This window comes from Coffea arabica, chromosome 1e (genome assembly GCF_036785885.1).
Source record: "Coffea arabica cultivar ET-39 chromosome 1e, Coffea Arabica ET-39 HiFi, whole genome shotgun sequence".
Taxonomy (NCBI): domain Eukaryota; kingdom Viridiplantae; phylum Streptophyta; class Magnoliopsida; order Gentianales; family Rubiaceae; genus Coffea; species Coffea arabica.
The window spans coordinates 57,262,363-57,283,063 of record NC_092311.1 but is presented as its reverse complement, the minus strand read 5'-3'; the positions used below and the strand labels follow the sequence as shown (position 1 = coordinate 57,283,063).

Here is a 20,701-nt window from a genome sequence, read left to right as displayed (position 1 = left end):
AATGCAAAAACAAGAGAAAAAGGACATGGGAGGAAGAGAGACTAAAACAGACCACTTTCCGAGGAAGAATATGTTCTGTTTGCTGGAGAGGAAAAAGTAAGAGAGAGAGAGAGACGAGAGTTTAGATATAGAAAAAATTCAAAGATATGGGAGGGAAAGAGTGAGTTTGTTTGAACAACAAGAATTTGGAATAAAAATTTCAGATTTTGTTTTGCTTGCATCATACACACAATTTTCAATCAACTTTTTATCTCATATACATCACATCACAAAAAGTGCTACAGTAACTGCATCAAATAAATCATCCAAATAAATTCTTATCCAAACAAACTCAGTATGTTTTGTTTGCTAGGGAAGAACAAGTTGGAAAGAAAAACGAGTTTAGGTTTAGGAAAAATTCAAAGGTTATAATTAAGAACAATCATTCAAGATTATTTGTAGATGTTAGCCAGCACGTTTAAATTCAAAAGTTGAGAGTCGATTACATAATTGGCAAAGATAGGTGTTAAAAATACATAAATTGTTACTTGTTTAATGAATTTAATAAGAAAAATATGAATGTGACAGCTGCTATGACTTTAAAAGTTACACATCAATTTTAAACTATTAATTTTCCCTACTCTATCGCTATATGTTTCGTTATCTTTACATTTCAAGTATTTTTGAATACATAATCTCTTATTTACTATCCAACTCAACCCTCTTTCCAATTAACTATACTCATTTATTACTCTTACTATACACCAAAAAAAAATAAAAATGATGCAAGATCATTTAGATGATAACCTTTCTTCACACAAAGATATGGTCGTTACGATGATACAAACGACAAATCTTATAGACATCCCATGGACACGGACCAATTAGGCATGGTGCTCCATAGTGGTCCAGCATTTCAGGTGCTGAAGTTTTCTATGCCCCCAAGAAACGCTGATCTCTCAAATCTTTTTAGTGGGAGTAGCATATTAGGGGCTTAATTACGTGACACGCGGAAGCTAAGTTCAAATAAGACATGTTTATTATCAAAAAAAAAAAAAAAAAAAAGACGTGCTTAAAATTTTAGGTGAATCGTTTTGTGAAGGGTGCTCCCTTTTTTTCTTTGATGTGGTCCTTAAGATAAGACTTAGGAGGAATGAGGTTGGCTTCCGTATAACATAATTAGTCACCACGACTTAATCGCGAGCACGACCGACGCTCCAATTTAATCGAAAAGCCAGCGATCACATTTAATTTATGCCGCCCCCCCCCCGGTGGCGGAGGGCTCTAAATAGGCCCGCAGAACCAGCACCAATTGCGTTCCGGTTTTTGGAAACAGCACCACTTCAAATCCATTGCGAGGTGTTTGATCAAAATGGTGAAACATCTGCTCTCTCCCGGGCACGACATTGCAATTCTTGACAATTAAATAAGGTTGTTAGGAGAAATCAGGGATTAATGAAGTGCATTATTGTTGAAATCCTGAAGATTAGCAATTATAGAGGTTAAAAATACTAACAAATCATCTGCTCTCTTCTCTATCATTCGAAAGATGAATAATTGAGATTCCCTTGTGGAGGTGCCCAGCAATCATGAAGCAATTATTAGCTGGAAAACCGAAGAAGCCATCGTTCCCTAGAGGCTAGAGCAATGCCCATGCTGGACGTAGCAGTCAATTTGCTCCTCTCCCGGCCGGCAAACAGACTATAAGCCCAGACCACACACGTAAACTCACTGCAAGTTTATACTCCCTCCGTCCCACTTTGATAGTCATGTTTTCCTTCTTCATCTGTTCCAAATTATAGTCCACTTTTCAATTGAAAAATGTAGTTGTATTTTAATTTTCTTAAATACCCTTATACAATGTAAATTGTTGTTATTATAAACCTACCACATTTAAGGAGAGTTGACTCTTTTTTTTACCATCAATTCAAGTTCTCATAAAATTGTACTCTATTTAATGTGAGAATATTTTAGAAAAATAGCAATCTAAATTTACTTTTCTAACAAAGTTAACTACTTTTTCTTAGACTGTGTAAAAAAAAAAAAGAAACAGGACTATCAAAGTGGGACGGAGGGAGTAATAGGGAATAATTTCATAAACCTCCTCCGAAATTTCTGACAATATCCTGAACTTTCAAGTATCTCACCTGCCTTCTCTATTTCGAACTTTTTTGTAGCATTTTAACCCATCTCACAGAAAGTAACATTAAAAAAATAGTTTAGAAGAGAGGAAAAAATTTCAATAATATTTTGACAATACTTTTTTTTTTTTTGCAAAAATATTTTGACAATAACAATAAGAAACGAGGGTATAATAATCCACTAGAATGTCCAATATTGAGTCCCATCCAGTTAATAGGGAAGTAAGCAATATTTTTAAAAATTCAAGACAGCTCTGTCTATGATATTATCATAAACTTCATGAAAACTATCACTCATAATAATATATTCTTGGATGGCGAATGCTATCATTATTTTAATCCGATGAACAACAAACGGACAATGATTCCGTTTAGGAGTTGGCAGAACGCAGACCCTTTCAAGGATAAAAGAGTATCTAAGTCGGACACATTGATTATTCGAGAAAATATATGAATATATGCCCCAGATCACCAGCTTGCTAGTGCGAAGTCAATAAGGGAATCCGAGAGACAACACATTTGACGGAACATGGATGAATCAGAGCTGGCATTTCGCTGCTTTTATACACTATCAGAGTTCTTAATGTAGACCTAAACCCCTTGCATTTGGCACGCCATCGATTCATGTAACAACCCTTCCCCACACTTTGATTATCATTCGCATTGACTATTAATAAAATGAAGGAAGAAAGCTAGGAGGAAAAGAAACAATTTTTTCGTCAACTTGTTGAGGCTTCGCCGCCATTATTCTAGTAATAAACATCAAATACAGAAATAAAATAGTTCTAGTGCAGTACGTTTGATCGATGGTGGAGGAGGAAAGGGCCAAAAGGACGAATCCAAAAACATATTTTATTGTATTGCTTTCTGGCTTATTTTTCACGTACTCAGCCCGGCGGATTTGTGCTTGTTTCATTCTAGTTATTCCCCTCGCCGGTTAAAAGCAGAAGTTAGTGGCCCTGATCTATATCAAGTCAAGTCATTGGTGGCCGGCCGGCGAAACAAATTACTACAATTCTTTGTGGGCTTACGTCCTATATATGGCGGGTTTTATTCATATTTGCACGGTGCATCGTGTTTCTTGACGTAGTGCATGATTACCCAAATATGCTGGCAAGGGATCGAAATCTTTTATGCTATATCCAATATTTGCGTAAAAATATGACTATGGTCACCTTTCAATAGCTTTCACCAATTCAATGCAATTGACAATTATGTTAACCAATAAACTACTATAAAAGCGTTAATTTAACAGACTGGACTAGATTAGAGACTGCTCTGCATGGTCAGCTTGCATGCAATCTCATGTCATAGTTCTTTCTATTGCATTTTTATGCAGCCAGCGTTTCCAGGTTGCGACTAACGTTAAAATGCCTAGCAATTCATGCAAAGATGTCACGTCTATATATGTACTTGGTAACGCATTTCCATTGTGTTTTTCTATCTTTTTGTAATACTCTGCCTTTTATACTGTTCGTTCGTTTAGCTATGAAGTGCCTAAAAATCGCATGGTTTCATCATAACTTTGGCAAATTATCTTTCTCTATTCATTCATATCATATGCAACTTCTATCAAAAAAATATATATATATCAGGATGCAACTTAGATATTTGGCGCAATTGGGTTGCTTCGTATTTCCTACACAGTCACGTTGTTATATTGGGCAATTGGTACAAATTTCTTTTCTTAAAAAAAAAAAAAAAAAAAAAAAACTTGGGAGGATTTCATACCATGACTCTAGCGCAAGTATAGTACGGTCCATTTGTAAACAATCGGCTACTTACTCTCATCTTTTTTTTAACTATAAAAGTAAAGGGTTTTCTAGACGGGTGACTAATGTGCACTTAACACGCATAAAATATTATGTGAATGTACGCATTCACATAAAATCGCATCCAACTTATTATCTGTGAATGTACGCATTAATAATTATTGTTTTTTCATGTATTTATATACTTTTTCTAATTAGATTTTTTTAAAATGCAACACCTAAACTACTTCTTAAACAGACCCTAAAAAGTAGATAGTTTGTTAGGGGACGCTTAATAGGCAGGCGTGTTCAAATAAAGGGGCAAAAAATTTGGATAAATCCATCCAGTAAACCTGGGGGTTCAAATTCTACCATATCTTCAATGCTTGAGTTTTGGGCCACTGCGTCCGTATAGATGGAGTCTATTCTTCAAGTATTTGTCCAACAAGGCAATAATAAACCTTTCAAAGAGGAAAAGGGGAAAAAATTTTAAGTGGAAGAATTAGTAAGTCGGAACGGAGGAGCCCAATGGCCCGTAACTACGGAAAGTCACCCGAAACTGCATCGGAGTTTTGTGCGCCGTGTTTCAGGCGACGTGGCGTTCCCAGCAAGCTTGTCATGGGCAGAAGAGGTCTGTTGGTTGGGGGAATTAGCTTAGAATAGAGCAGTTTTGGCTGTGTGTAGTGTACACCCGGTGGCAATATATTGATTGGTGTTTGCTTCCGTTCTCGTCCGTTGATCTTGAAATCAATTTTCTTAATGTCCCCTTGTCATGAACCCCTGATGTGATCGGGCACGGTTGCGGCTACGATTGCAAGCGATATGAGGAGTGCCGCAAGTTAAGGACCAGCTGATCATGTCCCCCCCCCATGCCCCATTAATTGCATGATTAAAACAAATGGATTAAGGAGTAGTTGGAGGTTCATTATTTTAATCATCTGTTGAATCAAAACTCAAAAGGTAAAAAGACATTTCTGTACGGTCCAACTAGCGCCCGTTCACATCACATTTCCCTCTCGGAGCAGTTAAGTTTCCCTGCCTCCGCCAGCGTCATGCACTTATTTTCTCATAATAAAGAAACACACACACACACACACAGTGCAGGCTGGTTCATTTCAACTGTTGTTAGCTGCAATTTGCCAATTTCCCCAACTTTTATGGCTAACATTTGGATTTGGTTGACGCACAGATCTGATGACTGTTGCCCTTATGTTCTATCGCTATAACTTGATGTTGCAAACAATTCTATAGCTAGCTTAGTACCAAAGCCTCTCCCGGGTTGCAATAATCTTTTTAGACAAAAGTGAGATGATGTCTACTCTACTTATAAAAAGGCTTTTTGGCCCGAAAAATTCAGTCGTAAACCCGACGAATTTTAGTCTTTGAATGAAGAACTTAATATCATGCTGATTCATCATCTTGTGTTACGCTTGAGGACAACTTTTTTTTTTTTCCTTTTTTTTTTTTTTTGGTTCACACTAGTCTATCTACCTAATGAGTTTTACTGCAGCTGCACGGGAGCAAGACTGAGAGTAAGAGAAAGTACACAAAAACAAAAGTAGACACTTCATTCCGTATCTATCAGCTTAGGTTACAGAGCCCAATTCCCAGAAGACTTCTTCCTGTATTCTGCCTCTGCCAAGAACGAGCCGCCAAGCTCCTCAGGATTCAGGAAGATAGGAACTACTTGGCCTACGTTCAGTCTACTCTACTCTGTCTTTTTAATCACCCACTTTCTATATTCTATATTCCATGGCATATTAGCTAAGAAGAAGAGAGGGGGGGCCGATGAGAGTTGAGAAGCACACTAACACTCGCCATCTCTCATGCCATTTCAACAAGGTTTGATCAATCAACCATTCTTCTTCGGCACCAATAATTATCCAGCAGAAATGCTAAAACTACTGAACCAAAAGCTGAAGCGCCTCTGCCTCAGACTCAGATGGCCTATTCGCCGCCGTTCAAAGCACAAGGTTGTCGTCAAAAAATTCGGAAAATCCAACTCCAGGGGTCACCATGACCACAAGGATGCCTTGAATGTTACCTCTTCCTCCGCTGTGATCCATCCCAGCAGCGAATTAAATGGCTCAAAATCCGAAAAGCCCATCCGGATAGCAACATTTAATGCTGCCCTCTTCTCCATGGCACCCGCAGTTCCCAAGACCCAAAAGTCGTCAAGTTTCGATTTTGATAATGAAGATACTAGTATAAGCCAAGGCATTATGTCCACGCCGGGAATGGATTATGCTTTCAGAGCAAAGTCAATGAACGGTCGTCCACCGAAAAGTATCCTCAAGCAATCTCCCTTGCACTCAAGTTCCATGAGGGAACCCGACAGTCTCACCAAGCAACAGAAGTTTGCCAGATCAAAGTTGCGAGTTTCCATTAACTTGCCGGATAACGAGATTTCTTTAAGGCGAAGTGGGCATCTAAGCTTTCGTCGCGATGAAAAGGAGGAGGAATATTTAGGAAACAGTAGCATTAGCCGGGTTCTCAAAGGAAAGGCTCCTCTGAGGTCAACTATGAGCATGCCTTCGAGTCCCATTGCCAACGGTCAAAACCATAGAAATACCAGGGCAATTGTCGAAGTTTTGAGAGAGTTGAATGCGGATATACTGGCTTTGCAAGATGTTAAAGCAGAGGAGGAGAGAGGGATGCAGCCATTGTCGGATTTGGCCGCTGCTTTGGGGATGACTTATGTGTTTGCCGAGAGTTGGGCTCCTGAGTACGGTAATGCCATTTTGTCCCGGTATCCAATCAAGAGGTGGAAGGCTCAAAAGATTTTTGATGATGCTGATTTCAGGTTTGAATTAATCTCCTTCGTTCAATTTTCCTTCTGTCTCTCTCGTTAATACTGCTTAATTACTCCTGATTCTTGTGATATTTCTTTCCATCTTACCGCTACCAGGCTTGATATAATTTCTTCGTCCGATTACTGTTTATTGTATCCACTAACACTAGCTAAGTTCTCCAGATTAATTCTTGAAATATATGCTTTGTATCATTAATACAACGAGCTCAAAATTGATCATTGACCAATTTTTCGTCCAAGAGCCACAGTAAGTACGATGAAAAATTTACTTAGAAGCTTCAAATAAAGAACGTTAATATACATTAGAGGTCAAAACCATTTCATAAATTTGCTCATTAGATAACTAATAGGTATGTTTTTGTTTTTAGTCAACTCTGCTGTTCATGGCAGCCAAGTACAAAGTGGACGAGCTGTCTCCGTTAGTTTATTGTTTAGTGTTTAGGCAACGACGTCAGGGTGGTTGATTTGGGCCAGAATGCTTTCGTTAACATACATACAATCTGGAACAACAGCTGTAGTATGTCTGTAGCAGGTGACCTTCAGGACTCCCCATTATTGAATAATTGATGATCAGTGAATCATGGGAGTGGGATTTTAAAATATTTTGCAGTCACCCATGAAGTTTCCTCATCGGCTTATTTTTACAACTGGGTAGTGCCATTTGCTTTCCATAATGTCGAGTATGTCATCGCCTTTTTAAATATCACTTTTCTATGTTGCATCTCCCGTGGATGCGTCTAATAGTTGTGCACCATGAAGAGTAAGAGAAAACATTAGTCTCAATTGATAAGGAGGATCAACTTCTTGGCATCGCTGCTGTTGATATAAGAACTGATGTATGGATAGTAGATTTTTTAGGATAATATTTTTTTAAAAAAAGATGCCGTAACGCTTTTTTTGATATGATATATGGACTAATGTTTGGATAGTAAATTTTTTAGGATAACATTTTTTCTTGAAAAAATATTGTAACACTTTTTTATATAATATATGTAAGATAAATAGATAGTCAGAAAAATATGTTGATGATATAAACAAATAAATTTTTGCAAATAAGGAACTATCCGAAACAAACCCGTAAGAATTCATGTAAATTATCTGTGGTCGCAGAAATACATGGTGACAATAATGGAAGTGAATCCATTAGAAGGGACTACCACTAAGAATTTGGCATTAGAAGGCTACCACTATCTTTAACGATTTTAGAACTTCAGACCATAGTTGAACTGGAGGCTACATTGTTTGTGGGTACTTTGAGCCCAGAACAATACTTAGTTCATATTCTGAATAATTAAACTCATGTTGACATTGGATGCAGAAACGTTCTTAAGGCCACAATTGATGTTCCTCACATAGGAGAATTGAACTTCTACTGCACCCACCTTGATCATTTAGATGAAAACTGGCGCATGAAGCAGATCAATGCGATCATCCAATCCACTGACGCGCCTCACATCTTGGCTGGCGGCCTGAATTCACTTGATGAATCAGATTACTCCCCAGAAAGATGGACGGACATTGTAAAGGTAAACTTCCCTGCTTTATTTACCGGTTATTTTCACTTCACATGCAGCTTAGATATTTCATAATGAATGCAATTATCTAGAAATCAGCAATTGACGAAGAATATAAATGCAGTACTACGAAGAGATGGGAAAGCCGACTCCCAAGGTTGAAGTGATGAAATATCTCAAGGGTAAACAATACACAGATGCTAAGCATTTTGCTGGAGAATGCGAGTCTGTCGTCATGATTGCCAAAGGACAAAGTACGAATTAGAAAGAAAGAAAGGAAAAAAAAAAAAAAACATTTTCGACATTTTCCTTGCTAAATCAAATTGATATGCCTCCATCTATCGTGCCTAAATTGACCATCTATCGTCTCCTGTGCATGCATCAATGTATTCAGGTGTGCAGGGGACTTGCAAATATGGAACTCGGGTAGATTACATACTATCTTCACCAAGTTGTCCATATAAGTTTGTTCCTGGATCATACTCGGTCTTCTCCTCGAAGGGAACTTCCGATCATCACATAGTGAAGGTTGATGTGATAAAAGTAGCAGATAGCAGCACGTCTCAACAATTTGTTCACGGGAAAAAGCGGCAGCCGAGACAGCGAGTTGTCAGGATAACACATTCATCTTCAGCCAAGGGTGTTTGGAAGGCTTAGAAATGATTGGTGAAGCGTCAGATATGTGCTGCTGATTAATTGGAATAGTTATTTTCTGTCTTGGATTATTCCTCCCAGCTCAAGGCTCAAGCAGTAGATGAGGGAAGAAGATTTAAGATTCACCTCCGACTCCGTCTTCCTCGGTTTGTGCAAATGAGTATCCATGTCTAATTTACAGATACAGAAAACATCAACCGTGTAAATTCGTCCTCTCTCGAAGTCTTGGGAAAGAAAACTATATTGTTCTTCGCAATAGATACCTCTGTAGGACATGGAAATGTTAGGTTCAGATTAAATGCTATTGATTTTTCTCCTACAATTGATCTTGTTTCTAACCTTTTGTTTATAGTCACACTTTTTTTTTTTTAATCAATCATCAACTCTTACACTGCTACTCCAACTATTCTATACTTTTGTTTCTAGTCACTTTTTTTTAATTTTTTTTGTTTTTTTGTCAATCATCAACTCTTACACTGCTACTCTGATTCCGGCAGGTGCAAAGGCCCTCTTACATATGGTCAAGGCTGCACTATATACTTCATCTGGTGCCCGACTCACCTAAAGCGGGTTGATTGATAGTCACATTATTATTTGGTTCCCAATTCATTTAAACGTTCTTCCTCAAATTTGTTATGTTTCTCTTTTGTTTCTGCCCCTCCATCTCTGCATCCAGAATTGCCTTGCATCTATGTATCCAGAATCGCAATATGGAGGGCTATTTGGACTTGGATCTGTGCTCAGTGAAATTGGGACGTATTTAACCATCGAGTTTGGCTCAGTGCCACCACTCAAGCCTGTAAGGCTTGATGGGATGGGAGGTCAAAAGTTTAAACCTTATCTCTTACTATCTGTCACTATACGTGGCCTGCCACTTCAAATAGTTTCAAACGAATACGTAGTCCATGCCACTTTAATGCACTCATTTGAGGTGGTAATGGTTTAGTCCGCATCGATTTTTTCTTGAATCTCTTAAGGCCCCTCTTCCTATAGCATAAAATAAACGTAGATCTATCATGTTTGAAAAAAAAAAAAAAAATTGGGACGTATTTGGTTCTTTCGGATTATGAAGCTACCCCTTAATTCCAAGAACAAGGTCCTAGAAACCACATTGCTTCTGCACTAATATTCGTATCCAACCCTACAAGCAAAGGAAAGCTAATGGACACCAAACTACCAAAGCCTTGGGCAAATTATCAAGTTAACCCAAAAGCGCCACGGGCGGTCTTCCGTTGCTTCATGGTTTTTCGTTTTTTGGTTCAACGTTTGTCATTTTTACTCCGTTTGAGTCTAGACTCCGTCTCCTTTAATACTAACCGCTGTTCGGATTTCTTTCTCTATTTTCTTCTGAAATTTATCTTCCTTCTCTTTTTCTTTTTTTCTCTGAACAATTTAACTTCCTTTTTCCATTTCAAATTTACCACTAGTAAAGTATCTTTATACAGCATGAGAATTTAAAGAAGAAGAAGAATAGGCTTATTGAGGCTTAATTCAATTGAAGATATAGTACATTAAGGAGGCCCTTAACCACATTTGGTAATTACTACGCACACTCTCGAGCCCTTCCTCCCTCCTAATTCTCAAAATCCTGCCATGTCTAAATTTGCCACTAAGGAGGACGCCGGCGAAAGTTCTGGCGAACAGAACAGAGGGATCACCGGCGAAGGACGATTCGCGACTGGGACTGAGAGCCCAGGGTTTGAGAGCTTCAACGAGAGAATTGTATCTAGTGATACACGAGAGGAGGAGGAGGGAGGGAGACACCAATCGCCGACGGCTGAGATGGGGTGGCGGAGAAAGATGCTGGGGAAATCGACTTGGTTGGATACGAGTGATTTCCCGCCACTGCTGTCAATTTTGAACAAGAACGGACGGCCCAGATTCGATTTCATTAAAACGAGGGACAATGGACGGCTACAGATGACGATTGTGCCAAGCGAACGTCGCGAAGTGGTAGCATTTCAGACTCCTCCCATGCGCATGAACAAGCGTCTGCAAATGCTGCTAATCAAGACCGACGACGATCAAGATCAAGATCAAGATCAAGATCATGAGGATCAATAACATCATGATCACCTCACCACCATGATGACATGATCACCACCAGAAAGAAGAGGAAAGATTACAATCCAATGTTGGCGATGGCACACACCTGCTTCAGATGATCAAAAGTGATATGATGTTGCACCGTACTTACTACTGCTACGTAGTAGTTACCCCCTAGAAAAATTTTAATTGACGATTCAAGTTTAGGTGAAGTTACCCCGCATCTGGGAGATGAAACCATTTTTTGATACTTTTGATTTGACGCATCCATTCCAGCTTCGGATGCATGATCAGAACATCACGGTCAGTAGTTTAGAAAAAATAATGGGATTTTAGTAAGAATCAGGAATGCAAAGAACTGCAGAAAAGCGTTGGGAGATGAAGGCTATTGGAGAAATCAAGAATAATCAAGAATTCATTCCCGTCAAGCCGCCAACTTTAATTCTTGAATTTTGCTTGACGTGCAAAGAAAGGGAAAATTAGGAGCTGGAATATTGCATGCTTTTGTTCTTGTCCGTAGATCGAACGTGTTGTATTAGTTAATTCTTTTTTTTGCTCTGAAATTTCATTTCATGAACTCCATCAATCATGTCCATGGGTAACCAGCTAGCGTGAATGTCTTGAAAAAGGAAGATTTGTAACGTGCGATTGAAGTTCGAGGCTCTCTATATGCATGTATGTATGCATGTCTTCAAAACTCAAAACCAGTTAGTCAGCAAAGTGAATGACTAGCTGCTTACATTAATTACCAAGCAAAATAGTACACTTTACCATCTTTGATCAGTTTGTAATTCTTGTCCAATTTCCACATGTCTATACTCTAGTCTTGTAGCTTGCATCGATAAATCAGAAAACTAAAGGCATGCAATAATCTTCGAATAAATGAAATTACTTTACTTAAATGAAGGTTAATTTGATACTTCTAGTTTAATTACGGTTAATTTGCATTCTTGTTTGGCGTTGTCTTCTTCACTTTTAAAACAAATTGACCATTTGCTAAATTCGCATGAACATTTTTTTCTAAGTTAACGAAAGATTTTAAATTCAAAACCTCCTACTTGATTATATAATTTCTCTCCGCTTACCACCTAATCCAACCCTTCCATGGCTACGTGCGTGGCACGCCATATGGTTGGATTGAGCACTATTTGTTTACTATTTGGGAGATTGAAGGGAAAGGGGGCTTAGCAGTGAAGTTCTGGCATTGCATGCAGGAGATCTGTTTCTTGGCAAAGTCACAGGCAGGCATTTGGGATTTTATGCCTACGTGGCTATTTATTTAGTATTATTTTGCAGTCCCCTTAGAACAGAGAGAATTAGCACACACATAAGTAGTATCAGTTAAATAACACGCATGCCTCTGCTTCAAATGATATGAACCAAAAGTAACAATTCAGAGACGTTCACCTTCTAAATTATTTAGTATTTTTTTCCCTCTAATCTCTTTTTTGTTTTTGTTTTTGGATCTTTTCATTGACACCAAAACTAATACTACTACCCGATTTGGACTCAAGCCCGGAACAGCAGCTTCTCTCTTGGCTTACAATTCCAGATTCCAGCAGTACTGCAAAATTTCGGAGGCACCTTCATATTTTCCACTAGTACTATTAACGCAAGTTCATATGGATTTTATAGATTCTATTTTGCTTTCTTTTCACTAATTTTTTTTTCATCGTGTCGATCTGCCCACAGGCTATCTCCTTCCAGGCCCCTAGAGCCCAGGCAAACAAAGTTCTAGGGCTCAATTACGCAGGCAATGTTGCAGATGCTAAAGGTGGAAAGGAGGTCATGGCCGCCTCTACCTGTTCTTTCCACGGTAAGCGTTCAAATTTTTGTCGCTTTCTCTCGACCGCCGTTAGTCCAAAAGAAGTTACTTGTAGGCTCAGATGGTTACCAGCAAATGTTCCGTCACCTCCTTTGCGCGCTTAGGGAATGCTACGTTTTTCATGGATTCGAGCACCATTTGCTGCTCTCCTCATCAGTGTATTTGCCCTTTCGAAACCAATTATTTATGGCAGCATCTCCAGAATGTCCATATTTTAAAAATTACAGATCTTGCTTGCAATGAGTGAATAAGATATTCTGGTTCTTTCGGGGCCCAACTTGGTTTATCCAAAAGTGTCCGTTCAAATTACCTTTTTTTTTTAAAAAAAAAAAAAAGAATTGGAGTGGTGTTCGAAGACTTGACCGAAACCGAGATGACTCGGCCGAGTCATCTAGGCTGAGACGAGACCATGACGAAACGATACCGAGATACGTGACTCGCCGAAACGTCACCGTGAAGGGTTGAACCGGCCGAGTCTTACCGAGTCAATTCGAATTTTTATTATTTTTACTAATTATTTTTGTTCATCATATTTTTTACAATTTTTAGAAATATTTCACAAATTCGCGTCTCGTCGAGACCGCAACCGATACGCCGACGTGGAACAGTCCAAGCCGCGACCGCCACTTTTGAACCATGATTATAACCAAACTATGGTAAGTAGCAAGGCAGCACTATGGACAACTGAAACTTAAAACAGGGGGATTGTTTCGATGCCCTCTGGGTGATATGGTAAAAGTTGTTGGTTTTTATATCTCATTACCGCGGATTCAGTTACTAATGAGAGCTCCTAAATCTTCTGATGAAGCCATATCTGAAAGGGATCTGCTGTCTGGTGTCTGCAGTAAAAAATTTTCAACTGGTGGCAACAGATGCTACGGCAACACAAGTTATAAGAGTTTGGGAGTTTTTTTTTAGACGATCAATTGGAGCCCAGGCAGAACAAGGGCGCCGTGGGAGTAATGGAGATTGGAAATCCGAGCAGCTATTTGGCGATATCAGGAGGTGTTGCTGTTTTCTCCAGACCCGTCTAGGAGTCTTATACCAGTTGATGAAGGTAAAAAGCTGGCAGCTTTCAGTTTGCTTCAAGTAGCAGTGGAAAATGGGTCCACAGCAGGTCAATATAAGCCACCAAAAATTATAAGAAGCCATCAGATTGCTGAGTCCTAGGAAATCGTCTGTTATTGTCACTGTTACAACCTTTAGTGCTTTGAGCTTTTACCCATCTTGCATGGGATTCTATTTACAAGTTTCAAGCCTCTGTTGGATGTGAGCTTTATCATTTGTGATCAACATCGTTAAATTCCTATTCTAGTCATCTTTTGGTTTATAAATTACCATTTTTTTTAATGTCCTGGTTAATAGATGTAAAATGTACTTCATGGTAAAATTACCAGCAGTTGCAGAGATTGGTCGGGTAAACATCTTGACCATACATTAGAACATCCACAAGCAAAAGAGGAAACACAATTAAATGCTTCTTCTCCTCTATGGCGTTGTCATCCTTCAAAATTCAAATTGGTAACTTGCACATGGTATTTGTAGAATGGAGAATACGTACGGATGCAAGCTTCTTGCCATTACTTGTGGAATAGTTATGCATGTTGATCTAAAAGTCCAATATTATGAAGCTATGTTTACTTGTTCTTTTCTGTCATTGACCTTGCCACAGTAGTTTATGCTCTGTATTCTCTTTTGTGAAACATATGCATGATATGCCAGTAGACATTGGAACTCAAATCAGAGGATGTGTTTAATAACACAATTGAACATTTTAAATTGAAAATTCATAATTTATGAAAATTATATCAAGGTGTCCTCCTGAGCTTCTGAACCCTTCTGCAGTGCTGTTGAATTATAAAAGTCCCATATAGAGACAAGTAGGAAGCATGCTTCTTCAATCTCGTGTCAATGTGAGGCATTAATTGCAGACTGTATTTGTTCCAACGATCTACCTTTGGTTTCAGGTACTACTATGGTCACGAACAAGATTCCAAGTGCATTGATTGCAGCGTAAAGAATAAAGGTTCCTATACACACATTCATGAACTTAAGTACATTTCTTGTAATGGAAACCAACCTCGATGCAGTAAACTGTTCCTAATGGCATATGAAGACATTGGCCAGAGCAAGTTGTCAATCTTTCTGTTGCCTCTGGTAAGTGCACGAGTGCCAACTAAAGTGACAGTAAGTATGCACAGTATGCAGATCTTTGCAAAAGAATCTGGAGTGACTCTTTCTGTAGGATAAATTATTTAACCTAAAATCTGTCCAGCCATTTTTATGGCATTTTGCACGATTTTTTGGGTCTTATCAGGAAGAACATTATATATTTGCTTACCAGGGGAGCTCCAAGTCATCAGATAATTGAAGGTGTAGGAACACAACCAGGCACCAAACCAATTCACTAGTGTTGCCAAGCTTCCAGCCACTCCTTTAATATTTATAGGGAATATCTTTAACACATACGACAAAAGACAATTCTCAATTAGAGGTCTCCACTAGAAATGTAGAATGTAGATGATGATGAACAGTATAGAAACAATTACCTCTGACATCACAACCCATGGCACTGCACCCATACCTGCTGAAAAGGACCCTATGTAGACCTGAACTTTTCAAGATATTGTAACACCAGTTACGTTGTATATAGGATTTCCTTTTTCAAGGTTTTTCCATGTTTCGTAGGTGCAAGGGGATAAGGAGACAAGTTGGAGTAGCATAGCCTGGGGAGTGGATTTATGGTATTTTGGAAGATTAGGATTGAGGAGATTGTAATATTACCAGTACTCCAGTTACAGCAAGTACTGGGACTGTCTTCAATGCTAGTTCATGAACCTGTCAAGAACACGACTCTAGCATCAAAATCTTTTGAACTTGAAAAAAAGCGTTAAAATTACTTGGATGATGCTGGGACAAGTGTTCACCTTAAGGTAGAATGAGATCCCTGTTAATAAACAGCCTATTACTAGTCCTGCTCCAGAAACCTAGAATTCCAGGTTTAGTCTTTCATTGACCAAATACGACTGTATTCCATAACATAGTTACAGATTAAGGCATTTCGTATGGATAGTTACCAATAAAAGAGGTTTTCTTCCAGCTCTGTCAACTAAGGTTGCCCCTAATCCTGTGATCACGACCTGGAAAATAAAACGCAACAAAAAATCAATAGGAAAACAAACAAACTTCTTATGAAAATGATATTCTTAGTTTTTTTTTTTTCTCTGTAGAACACATGAGTAGAGATAGAACCTGAAGAATAGCATATGTAATTGTTCCAACATCAGGATTGAATCCTAGGGAATTACAAATGAGAAGACAAGCAATATAAATTTCAATTTGAAGGTTAGGCATTCAAAACTAAACTCTAGAAAGTGAAGGAAATGGTTGTTGTTGTGGATAGTCCCATTATTGCGTGCCCATGACATGTCTTCTCTTTCTTGATATGCATACCCATGTGTATCATGACAGATACCAAAAGCTCAAACAAAATTCTTGTGAAAGAAGCAATTTAAACATGTCATCTATGACGAATAAAGTACTAACAAATACTTAGAAACTATAACATGTCATGACAATGCATTTACTAATTCTTGAGACATTTCTCCTTCCCTTGCATGAATTGGTTCATCTTGGGTAAATGTGTCAGTTGTTGTGTAGACAGAGAGAAAGGGAAAGAAGAGGGTGGGGTATTTTTTTGGGGCAAGGGTTTGGTTTGGGTGGGGGGGGGGGGACATTTTACCTGCTGTCTCAAAAATACTGCTGGTGTAAAAGCAGACTCCATTGATCCCGCCAAGTTGTTGAACAACCATGAGGCCAACTCCTATCTGCCCACAAAGTCAATTATGCAAATTACTCTAGAAAAAGTGGAGTTTCAATTTCTGATTATTGGAGTTGATGAAAAGATATCCAAAGTAGATATCAAAAAAAAACATAATTATACACTAAATCCATTGTATGATTTCAATAAAAAACCGTGGGGGAAACAAAGAGAGAGAACAACTTCATATAGGAGACAAGGAAAGATGTATTTACAGTGACTGAGCGTAAGTATCTTCTCTGAAAAAGATCTACTATTTTAGCTTTTGGGAGCCGCTCAAGAGTTTCTATATAGTCCTGTCAAAGAAATTGCATAAAAACTTATCATTATCTGCTGTCTCGGTGCACCTCTCAATGAAATAATCAAGAGCTGAGAAAAACACAAACTTGGATTTCAACAGCCTCTTCAGATATGTCAGCTTTGCTGCCACGAAGTTTTTGTAATGCTACTTCAAACTCTCTTCGGCGTCCCCCCTTTGCCTGTAGACATGTTTAAGTATCAGCTTCACTGATTTTCTATGCTAACCCTTTTATCAAATTGCAGAAAGTATTAAATTTCAAGACTTGTTCCTTACTAGCCATCTGGGAGACTCTGGAATCATGAAGAGGCCCAGAAGCAGAACGGCACATGGTATAAGTCCTGCAAGCACATGATTGGTGAGTTCCTTTAATGACCATCATCATCTTAAGGTCCTCAATTTGTTTCGACTTCTAGTTAGCAGACGCTTGCTTTAGGGCCCAGTATAATGGTAAGTGGATTTTACCCAGTATCAAGACTTACCTACTAAAGCCAAAGTCCTCCATGCTAGCAAGGTCCCTATTATGAAGGACACAGATACTCCAGCAACAATCATGAACTGTAGGATCAGAGGGAAACAAAGGCATGATGTCAGATCTTTAAAGGCCAAATTCTTTTGCTTTTGTTGTTACCCATGAAACCTAGTTTACTTCCATACAGGTCATGTTTATGTGTTGATTGCTTTTTACCTGGTTTATTGTGGTCAAAGCACCCCGCAAATCTTTGGGTGCAATTTCAGCTATAAAGACAGGTACCTGATCATCAGGAACATTCACGTCAAGCTAAAAGAAATTTATCTGAGGCGCTTAGTGATTCGCAGGATTACCTACCACGTAAGAAAAGACTCCCATTCCATATCCTGTTGCCATTCTTCCAATGTCCAGAGGCACAGCCCCCTGTAACAATGCACTCATATATCAGTTACAGTTTTCTATGCCCATGATGTTTTTGTAAACATCTTTTAGACAAGTCAAATTCTCTCCAATTCCTAGGAGAAGAAAATATTAAGTGGTTATTGTAGATTTACCTTAGAAAAATAAATGGCTAGCCAGCCTGCCACACAGAAACCGCTTGCCAGTCTCATCGCCTGCTCCCATTTGAATTGAACTGATGATCAATATACACTACCAGATCTAGAAGCAATAAAGTTGGGAAAATTATTTGATAGCAGCTGGTTCAGGTTTGTACTATCTAGCTTACCCCTTTCCTACCAACGAAATCAGCAATTGGACCGCTTGTAATAGCTCCAATCATTGCCCCGAAAGTCAATATTGAACCGAACAGTGAGTACTGCATACAATCACCAGTAAGAAAGTTCTGAATTTTTTGTTCTTGTTTTCATGCTAAAACTTAATATCAAAAGTTAAAGTGTTTTTCAGGCTTTACTTGCAATGAAGTACAGTAAGTTATTCGAGTCAAAGTCATTTACTTCATCACTTTAAACCAGGTTGCATTGTAACAAGCTGCAGAAAATCTCTTAAGACTCCTCTTAACCACAATTCGACATGGTTAACCCTGTTGAGACATTTTGAAATCTCAAAATCTTTGAAGCAATGTCTCCACTTACCAGTTTTTAGGGTGTCTTCATTAATGCTAATTTAATTAATTGATGCTACATTCATCTCCTTGGATAACTACTTGATGAAAAGCCTATAATTGCTAGTATTATTGTTTTCTTCCTTGATATCTAGTGAAATAACCCCTTTAATCTGTAAAACTTAAGAGGTCAGAACAGAGGCCTGGTAAAAGACATGATCACTTTGGGTGCACAAGAATTAGGACCTGTGGTGATTGCCCTTGAGAGTCTATGTCCTTATTGTGGGATTTGTGAGTAATTCATGTGCACTAGACAGAACTGCATCTGCGTATCAAGTGTGTTGTCAGGGAACAAACCTCTGATATTGAAAGATTGAGATCCTCCCTTATGGCAGATTGCGTAGGTGATGAATAGCCTGCCTGAAAAGTTAATGAACACACACACACACAGAGTTATTGGAAGTAGACGTAATACATGTGCAGAAGAATCCATCCATCTTTTTACAAGGAAGACTGAAGACAATGGAAGTCAATCACTTACACAGCACCCGAACTCATAAGCACCACAAACTGCAACGAAGGTACTGAGGTAAACCATCCATCTATCCTCCTTGGTACTCTTTACAGTCTTCTCTTCATCACCATAGCAGCCATCTTCCTTGTCCGTCAAAATGAGCGGCGATCTGAACTCTTCCTCTGCTCTGTTCTCCATATCCTGCTCGGTGATGTTTGTGTTTCCCCAACCTCCTCCTCAACCGAACTTGATTTACTTCCAAATCGGAAAAGCTAAATTACTTCCAAGAGGATGACCATGCATATAATATACTCAGTTCCTTACAGAAGTAGTACTCCAGTATTTTGTTCATTTGAAGATATCTAAAATTGCATTCTTTCCTCATTAGCTAGCCTTTCCTGACTCGCGGTGTGCTAGCTGTAGATGCGTGCTAGTAGTAATAGGCCTTGTTTGGAAAGCAATTTTTCCGTGAACACATTTTTTAATTATTATTTTATCCCATATATATCAAATCGCTATAGTAATTTTTCTAAAAAAAAATTCAGAAAAATACAATCCAAACAAAGCTTGTATTTTTTACTACTAAAAAGAAACGTGTGGAAGAAGAACAGAAGCAAAGAAGCTCCGACTAAGATGTCTTGGTCCTCAGAACATGACAAGCAGCAAGTTGGCACCTTATTTAATACTTAGTTGCTAGTTATTGCCATTAAAAAAAAAAAAAAGAGTTAAAATCGTTGCTAGTCTGAGACGCATCCAATATTAGTCCGAAGGTTTCAGGTTGGGTGATCAAAACTGCTTTGTCCTCTTACGCAGTTGAACAGCTGGAGAATTTGGCCTTTTTTTTGCAGCAGTTGTTCTGGTGGCCTGATGCCTTTTATAGTATCATTTGCATGTGATACTTTTTGTGCTGATGTATCACACATCTGTCATTCGGATCCGTATCAATAATGAATTTTAGTTAAGACACGAGCAAGAAGTTTTCAGGGCGATCAAAGCTCGGAGTCAAATGAGAAAGCAACAAAATAAAACAGGTTCTCTCTTCCGCGCAGATTAACCGCCTCTTGTTTATTTTAACAAAATAGCAAAGACAAGGAAAATTTAACATCTTATCAGTTGTAATCATAAAAGACTATCCGCGGAAATGCAGACCTTCTCCTGCGTGAGTGCCCGGGTGATAAACTAATTTATTTATTTATTTTTTTGAATGAAATTGTATACAGATCATGGAGCTGGAGGAGGGAAGGGAGTTGTTACGGAAAACTCACGGTTTTGACAGAAACAGGAATTGGCTTAATGTGGTGAAGCGGCGATCGGTGCAGCAAATATCCACAAGAGAGAAGACGATGAATCGAATCAAATCACAATCATGGGTGGGCGAAAGGATAAGAATGTAGTACTGGTACTACTGTAAATAGGAGCATCTTTTCGTCTAAGCAATGTAAAATAGCGCCTTCAATATTAACTGGCAGATGCGGCAGCCGGCATTGCACCGTTGTACATTAAATACACCAACTTCTTGTATTTTTGTGACTGCAGGGGGAAGCAAACCGAAGCGCAGATGCAATCAACGGCAAATCTGGGAGGTGCCCAAGAAGAGGACGGCTTTCGTATTTTTTTCACTTTTGTCCTCCCCAGATATCCCCCCTCTAATCAATGGCATTTGTTACCCAAGAAGAATGATGTCCTTTATTGCCACAAAACAAAGACACCAACTTCGGTAGCGTGGCAACTGGCCAACTCCTTTTGTTTTTTGTTTTTTTTTTTTTTTGGCGAACCAACCGGCCAACTTCGCCTGTTGTTTTTTTAAGGGTT

At 38.7% G+C, this 20,701-nt stretch overlaps 2 protein-coding genes across 2 annotated transcripts; one reads left to right on the top strand and one right to left on the bottom strand.

Moving 5' to 3' along the window:
- The first annotated feature begins 5,546 nt into the window (after positions 1-5,546).
- Positions 5,547-9,107, top strand: LOC113734046 (uncharacterized). Its single transcript, XM_027260364.2, has 4 exons — positions 5,547-6,674; positions 8,002-8,209; positions 8,322-8,451; positions 8,592-9,107. The coding sequence occupies exons 1-4, from the start codon at positions 5,698-5,700 to the stop codon at positions 8,852-8,854; spliced, it is 1,578 nt and encodes a 525-aa protein (XP_027116165.1). The 5' UTR covers positions 5,547-5,697; the 3' UTR covers positions 8,855-9,107.
- A 5,343-nt stretch (positions 9,108-14,450) lies between these two features.
- On the bottom strand, positions 14,451-19,299 carry LOC113734052 (sugar transporter ERD6-like 7). The gene is made up of 18 exons (XM_027260371.2): positions 18,917-19,299; positions 18,733-18,795; positions 18,040-18,129; positions 17,867-17,926; positions 17,670-17,735; positions 17,529-17,594; positions 17,323-17,398; positions 17,117-17,181; positions 16,929-17,021; positions 16,758-16,838; positions 16,465-16,549; positions 15,975-16,018; positions 15,800-15,862; positions 15,650-15,709; positions 15,507-15,560; positions 15,272-15,331; positions 15,064-15,178; positions 14,451-14,752 (listed from the first exon to the last, which is right to left on the bottom strand). Exons 1-18 carry the CDS (start codon positions 19,085-19,087, stop codon positions 14,631-14,633), a joined length of 1,434 nt encoding a protein of 477 aa, XP_027116172.1. The 5' UTR covers positions 19,088-19,299; the 3' UTR covers positions 14,451-14,630.
- Positions 19,300-20,701: the final 1,402 nt, after the last annotated feature.

What these genes read in the sequence shown, in the direction of transcription:
- LOC113734052 (XM_027260371.2), bottom strand. Translation starts at nt 19,087, where the DNA reads ATGGAGAACAGAGCAGAGGAAGAGTTCAGATCGCCGCTCATTTTGACG. An exon ending in TGGGAGTCTTTTCTTACGTG is followed by an intron (nt 17,595 to 17,669) that starts GTAGGTAATCCT and finishes CCTGATGATCAG; the next exon opens with GTACCTGTCTTTATAGCTGA. An exon ending in CAGTATTTTTGAGACAGCAG is followed by an intron (nt 16,019 to 16,464) that starts GTAAAATGTCCC and finishes GTAATTCCCTAG; the next exon opens with GATTCAATCCTGATGTTGGA.
- LOC113734046 (XM_027260364.2), top strand. Translation starts at nt 5,698, where the DNA reads ATGCCATTTCAACAAGGTTTGATCAATCAACCATTCTTCTTCGGCACC. An exon ending in GATGGACGGACATTGTAAAG is followed by an intron (nt 8,210 to 8,321) that starts GTAAACTTCCCT and finishes ATATAAATGCAG; the next exon opens with TACTACGAAGAGATGGGAAA. An exon ending in CATGATTGCCAAAGGACAAA is followed by an intron (nt 8,452 to 8,591) that starts GTACGAATTAGA and finishes CAATGTATTCAG; the next exon opens with GTGTGCAGGGGACTTGCAAA.